Source organism: Amaranthus tricolor, chromosome 14 (assembly GCF_026212465.1).
Source record: "Amaranthus tricolor cultivar Red isolate AtriRed21 chromosome 14, ASM2621246v1, whole genome shotgun sequence".
Classification (NCBI taxonomy): Eukaryota; Viridiplantae; Streptophyta; class Magnoliopsida; order Caryophyllales; family Amaranthaceae; genus Amaranthus; species Amaranthus tricolor.
In genome coordinates, this window is record NC_080060.1 from 8,609,338 (window position 1) to 8,616,454 (window position 7,117).

At 35.1% G+C, this 7,117-nt stretch overlaps 1 protein-coding gene across 1 annotated transcript; it reads right to left on the reverse strand.

Moving 5' to 3' along the window:
- Positions 1–1,225: 1,225 nt before the first annotated feature.
- Positions 1,226–6,693, reverse strand: LOC130799552 (elongation factor G-2, chloroplastic). Its single transcript, XM_057662676.1, has 4 exons — positions 6,068–6,693; positions 3,428–4,842; positions 1,935–2,447; positions 1,226–1,632 (listed from the first exon to the last, which is right to left on the reverse strand). The coding sequence occupies exons 1-4, from the start codon at positions 6,312–6,314 to the stop codon at positions 1,465–1,467; spliced, it is 2,343 nt and encodes a 780-aa protein (XP_057518659.1). The 5' UTR covers positions 6,315–6,693; the 3' UTR covers positions 1,226–1,464.
- Between the last annotated feature and the right edge of the window lie 424 nt (positions 6,694–7,117).

The following is a 7,117-nucleotide window of genomic DNA, read 5'->3' on the forward strand; positions in this document are numbered from 1 at the left end:
TACTATGCTTAAGTACAACTAACTTGCATATCTTATCAATTTTCAATTAATTACCAGCAAAAATAATTAGTTCAAACTATATAAAATAATTTTGATTAAAGAAAGAAAGAGGAGTTGACTTAAATATTTGTATGTACAAAAGTAAAAAATCAAACAAAAATATATATAAAAAACCCAAATATTTTTAAAAAATCGAATATTCGATATTCAATATTCGATTCGAAATCAACCGAATATTTAGTAATCTAGATTCCGAATATTCAATTTATCCGAATTGAAACAAGATCATGAATTTTACCATCCGAAAAATCAGATTTCCAAATTCAAATCGATTTAGTATCCAATTTTAAACACTTCTACTTTTTCAATGTGCGATCTCTTTTCTATATAAATTTTCCAATTTTGCACCTCCCTCTTAAAAACTCTTTCAATTTACTTGTCTCTATAATCTCACAGACTCGATGCTTTTTTAAAGTAAGCATAATACATATGGGTTTCGGTTTTTATTAGTTACATTTAATATAAATGCAACATAGACACAAATTTAAGATGTCGATCGATTAATTTATTTTTAATGCCAAAAATAAATAAAAAATATCAATGACATTCTAATTAACACAAACGCAACGTAGACACAAATTTAAATGTCAATTGATTAATTTCGTTTTGATTTACGTAAGCGCAAAGTAGACAAATTTAAAATGTCAAACAATCAATTTCTTTTGAAGTATAAAAAAGATTAATTTTATCTTAATTAACGTAAGCATAAATCTAAATTGTTGATCGATTGATTTTGTTTTAGTTTAATAAGGAAAAATAGGCGAGCCGCACAACGGGTGGGACTTGTCATTTTTTCATTTTTTAATTAAAACAAAATTAGTAGAGCTGTTTTTAATTATTTAAAATAAAATTTTTCAAGTTACTAATAATATTATAATTTTTTTTGGTGTAATAAGATCAAATAATTAATGAGATCAATTATTTAAATAATTAATTGAATGAATTGAGAGTTTATGTTAGCAAAATAAACAGCAAGGGCAAAAAATTCAAAAAAATTAACAACACAATATTAAAGATAGCGAAAAATAACAGTCTTTTTTATTTACACGGTCCCACTTGGCGTTCATGCGAGTTTTATAAGAGTTTCCGACTTCTAAAAAGTGCGAATCTGGGGTTCGTATATTGGCTACCTTGAACACATTATATCATCAGGAGTAGCAGTGGATACCCAGAAAACTAAAACAATGATTACAGACTTGATAATTCTTGCAATAAATTCCTTCAACTCTGACAAAATATATAACTGAGTTTTTCAGCTACATTAATTAAGAATCTTTATGTCAAATGATTCTGTACAAAATTTGACACCAAAACATAAGTCCTGAATATATCAATCAAATCAATATTATGCAAAATTTCAGCAAAATCTTATGGTTGCTAGGACCTTGAAGATGGGCCAGTATTCTAAGCAGAAACAGCTTCTTCCTTCGAAGCGAGTTGGTTCTGGATATGCTGTGGGACAACATCGAATTTGGCTAGCTGCATCGTGTAGGATGCACGGCCCTTAGTCATGCCTCGTAGTGTACTGACGTATTGGAACATCTCGGCCAGGGGAACAAGAGCATCAACCACCTGCACATTTGCGAAATTACGTAATCATAACACGATATGCATGTAAAGCAGAAGGTCTGGGGTTCGATCCTACAGGGCGCAGGCATCAACTGGGGAGTTTTTTGACTACGCGCATCCTCTTTACTCCCTCCTTGAGGGATACAAGTATGGTTTGTCCACCTCTTTCAGGAAAAAAAACCCCACCCTGACCCTGCCTTGTGCAGGATACTGGGATGGTCCTTTACCTTTACCTTTTTCATTGGCATTTTCACTGTAGGTCGTTTAATAACAAGTAAAGTTAGATAGTAACAAGGAAAACATACCTTTAGACCACCGGGCTTATCACCGAAGCTGTTGATTTGCCCTCTCCTAGAGTTGAGGTCACCTATAACATCTCCCAAGTGTTCTTCGGGTGTAACTACTTCAACCTTCATTATTGGTTCCAACATCCTTGGAGCAGCCTTTCTCATACCCTCTCGGAAAGCTCCTCTGGCAGCCAGCTGGAAAGCTAAGACACTTGAGTCAACATCGTGGTATGAACCGTCCACTAAGACAGCCCGCACATCGACCACAGGAAATCCCGCAAGCACACCATTGCTCATGCACTCTTCTAGTCCCTTCATTACTCCAGGGATGTATTCCTTAGGCACAGCACCTCCCTTAATTTCGCTGACAAACTCGTATCCACTACCAGCCTCCAGCGGTTCAAACCGTACTGTAATATCTGCAAACTGTCCTGATCCCCCAGACTGTTTCTTGTGGACGTACTTGACTTCTGATGACCTAGAAATACTTTCACGATAGTTAACTTGTGGTGCACCAACATTGGCCTCAACCTGTATGAATAGACAGATCAAAAATTCAGGTCATGAGCGTCAACAAATGCTTCATTCATTTCACCTTAAAGATAAAGTTCAATTTAGGCTCATTGTGTTCAATGGGTTTGGGTTTGAGACGTTTGACCCAATTAATTATATAGGTAGATTCAACCTCATTTGTTTATTATTAAATAGGTTAAGTTTAGGTCAATTTAAACCTGAAACAAAACTGTATAATTCATTTAATTAAACGAGTTATTCCGAGTGAAAAAATAAGCATAACCTGAACTTAATTCCCTTAATATATTTCTATTTTTCATAGTATATACAAAATAAACAACTCATAAATGAAAAGTTTAAAATTGTGGCCTGAAAAATAAGATGTTGTCAATCTTAAAAACCATTAATTGAAAATAAAAAAATTCTAAACGGGCTAAGTGGGTCGAAATCAAGTCGACCTGATCTGTTACAGATCACGTCAAGGTTGTGATTTTCGACCCAATTAACTAAACGAGTTAGGTATGGATCATGGGGTTTTCAACCTGTTTATATAACAGGTTTATATATGACCCGATAACACAATAGGTTTACATCAATGCGAATAAGTTCAAAAAACACAGGCAAGAACCATAACGTCCATTGAAAGCTAATAAGAGCAAAAATGGTTGTTAAGGCGAAGATAACCTAAATCTATAATATGGCGGAAACAGCAACACTGCACAAAAGTGAGAGAGCATAGTAGACATTGAAAAGCTAAAAAACAGTGCATTTAAATCAGTATATGGTGCCACTCAAAAAAAAATAAATAAAAAAATCAGTATATGGTGTTACAAGAAAACCATCAATTCTGCAATCTAGCTACATGCAAACACATAGCGCACAACAATAATGTGGAAGTAACAGCTAATGCACCGAAAGATTCAAATAGGGAAAGAATACATATCAAGTAAAGAGAGTATGTAGATATAGTTATTAAAGCCAAAAAGAAGATAACAGACCTTAAATTCTCTTTTGAGCCGATCCACAATAATCTCAAGATGTAACTCTCCCATGCCTTCAATGATTGTCTGGTTGATTTCTTCATCACGAGAAAAGTGAAAAGATGGATCTTCTTGTGCAAGCTTTATCAGACCAGTAGCCATTTTGTCGATATCAGCTTTAGTCTTAGGTTCAATAGCCACCTTAATGACAGGATCAGGAAAGTCCATGCGCTCAAGCACAACAGGCTTTTCTGGGTCACAGAGTGTTTCACCCGTGATGGTGTCTTTCAGTCCAGCAAGAGCGATAATATCCCCAGTTACTGCAACCTTAACGTCTTCTCTGCTGTTGGCATGCATTTCCAAAAGCCTACCAATTCTTTCTTTCTTTCCCTTGTTTGAATTCAATACATAAGACCCTGCTGCCAATTTACCGGAATAGACTCTGACAAACGTAAGAGAACCCACAAATGGATCACTCATGATCTTGAAAGCCAAGCCAGCAAACGGGGCATCATCACTTGCCTCCCTCTCAATTACCGATTCGGGATTTTCAGGATCAGAGCCCTTCATTGCGGGCAAGTCAAGAGGTGAAGGTAGATAATCTACTACTGCATCAAGCAAAGGCTGAACACCTTTGTTTTTGAAGGCTGACCCACACATTACAGGAACAAAGCTGGCCGAGATGGTTCCGTTCCTGATAAGTTTCTTAATTGTTGCCTCATCGGGCTCATCACCTTCCAAGTAGCTCTCCATAACCTCATCATCTAATTCTACAATGGTTTCTAACAGTTGTGCCCGATAATCTGCTGCCAATTCCTGAAGATCGGCAGGAATATCCTCGTAACTGAATTTTGCACCCAATTCCTCTCCTGACCAAACTATAGCCTTCATCGTCACAAGATCAATGACTCCCTTGAAACTGTCTTCAGCACCAATAGGCAACTGAAGTACAAGAGGTTTCGCACCCAAGTTGGTGACTATCATATCTCTTGTCCTGAAGAAGTTTGCACCAAGACGATCCATCTTATTAACAAAACATATACGGGGCACTCCATATTTATCAGCTTGTCTCCAAACTGTTTCAGACTGTGGCTCCACCCCAGCGACACTATCAAACAAGCATATAGCACCATCCAACACCCTAAGAGCCCGTTCAACCTCTAATGTGAAATCAACATGGCCAGGAGTATCAATAATATTGATACGATGCTTGTTCCAGTACGTTGTAGTAGCTGCAGAAGTGATTGTAATTCCTCTTTCTTGTTCTTGCTCCATCCAGTCCATAGTTGCGGTTCCCTCATGCACTTCACCAATCTTATAGTTTCGGCCTGTGTAATACAGAACCCTTTCAGTAGTGGTGGTCTTCCCAGCATCAATATGAGCCATAATACCGATGTTTCGATAATCTTTTAATGGAACTTGCCGCTTACCCTCTGGAAAAAATACAAAAAAATTTTCTGGTTCAGCAAATATGAAAGAAGACAGATAGGGGCACCATAAATTCTTGATAAGCAACAGAACTAGAACTCACTTCTATATGATAAAGATTGAAATTCTCATTTTCAAGAAAACATCACCTTCTTAACAATTCATTTTTCTGGGACCAAATAGCCCGAAGTATGATAAATTTGTTAACGGACTTGTACACAACAAGACCCGCATAAGAGGAGAGTTGACTGCACGTAAACACAATGAGGTTCCATCTTAAAACCAATTGGTATAAGGAGGAATAGCCCATCAAGTATATATGTTAGTCAACATCTCTCTAATTCTTCAACATGGGATCACATGTGAGTTATTTTCCAACAAAGAAAACGTGTGAGCTTAACTCTACATTAAAATCATTATGTTCAAATCAACTGTTTCAAACATTGTTCAAAACAGAAGCAATGGCCATTATTACAGGTTCAAGTGATTGCCATATACATCACATATTGTTGTCTTCTCTTATATATTCTTAATTGTAAGCTATAATTGCAAGGCAATTGCCATTATTACAGTTTTCACTAAAATATTTACAACTAAAAATCTGTAGTTTTCTATGTAAAACAGTAACCTGCCCCAATGTGAAGTAGTTCAAAGTTAGATTTCAGGTGCAAATAATGCCAATTGCCAAACTCAAATAAAGTCCAAGAATTTCAACATTCTGAGCACTATTAATCAAATACTATCATGGTTTACGAATTGAAACCTAAGCAAAAGAATTGAATATCATTCTAGTACCAGTATACTGCCAAAGTTCAAACCAATTTCTTCCATAATTCTCATGTTCTTCTCAATAAGTACTTGAAGTAATCAGCAACCATTAGGTCAATTGAACCACAAATTTGAAAATTTATCCAAACATGACTCAAATTTACCCACAAAAATGCCTCAATAATTATTTAATTCAACTAAATAAACAATCATAAATTTCTTCCATCATTCTCTTGTCTTTCACATCAAATAATTTAAGAAAACAGCAGCAACTAGCTCAATTGAACTTCAGATATAATCATTTATCCAAACATGACTCAAATTAACCTACAAAAACGTCTCAATTATCAAACAATTGAACCAAATTGGAAACCTTAAAACCCCAATAAAAAAACACACACATAACAAAAAACAAGAAAAAAAAATCAATACTAATAAAAAGAAGTGAGCTTTTCATATTACCATCAGCAGCCATGGCAAAAACAGAGAACTTATTCTTCCTCTGATGCTGTAAAGAAGAAACGTTTCCAGAACTGCACCTACTAATCCGAACACCACCAAAAAAATCAGAAAGAGAAGAAGAAACATTGAGACGATGGCGACGATTTTTGTAGGAGGAGGAGAGAGAAAATAGCTTCTTTTGAGACCCATTATTAATATTGCAAATGGGTTCAAGTGTTCCTGTAATTCTGATTGATTCTGCAGCCATTTTTTCTCTACTCTAGTGTTCTCCTCACTCTGGAATTTTGGGTTGAAGTACTATATGAAGGAGAAGAAGAAAAGAAATGTGAGGTTAGAGTGTAGAGAGCATGTAAATTGGAGAGCACTAGAAATAATGAGGATGTGGATAAATTAGTTATCGATTCTTGCAACTTGGTATATATGTGGACTGTTTTTTCTCATCTATGCATAAGCTTCGTGGCTTTTCCTTTGCCTTTCTAATGTAAGGTCCTAAGGTCCAAATTTTATTGGGCTAGTCTTTTTGAGAGACTATCTTTTGAAGACACGTATTCTAAACTCATGTAGGATCCTAATTTTATCTTAAATCCAACTCATTAATACTTATCGTATTTTTAATGTTTACTTACATTATCCTTAATGTTTATATTCCATATCTTTAATGTCTACTTTCAATATCTTAAATGTTTACTTACATCACATTATTTTTAATGTCTACTTACAATATTTTACAAAATATATAATGGGCCGACCCAATTAAAGATGTCTTTCAAAGAGATTGTCTCTCACAAGAATTTGTGAATTTTATTTTTCATAGGAAGCATGATATGAAATTGTCTCATAGTGAGACGGACGTATATAATTAATTAATTTTTCTAATTGATCAATTTTAAGATTATAAGTGATTATTTTAAGATTATGTGTGATCACTCTAAGTTATAATTGGTTATATTAAGATTGTAAGTCGTTATTATTCATCATCATCGTACCCAGTATATTTCGCCCATAAAAAACCATGAACAGGGTTTAGGGAGGGAAGGACGACGACAACTC

Coding starts and splice junctions, on each gene's coding strand:
- LOC130799552 (XM_057662676.1), bottom strand. CDS start 6,314: ATGGCTGCAGAATCAATCAGAATTACAGGAACACTTGAACCCATTTGC. Junction 2,448..3,427: donor GGCTCAAAAGAGAATTTAAG/GTCTGTTATCTT, acceptor CTATTCATACAG/GTTGAGGCCAATGTTGGTGC. Junction 1,633..1,934: donor ATAAGCCCGGTGGTCTAAAG/GTATGTTTTCCT, acceptor GCAAATGTGCAG/GTGGTTGATGCTCTTGTTCC.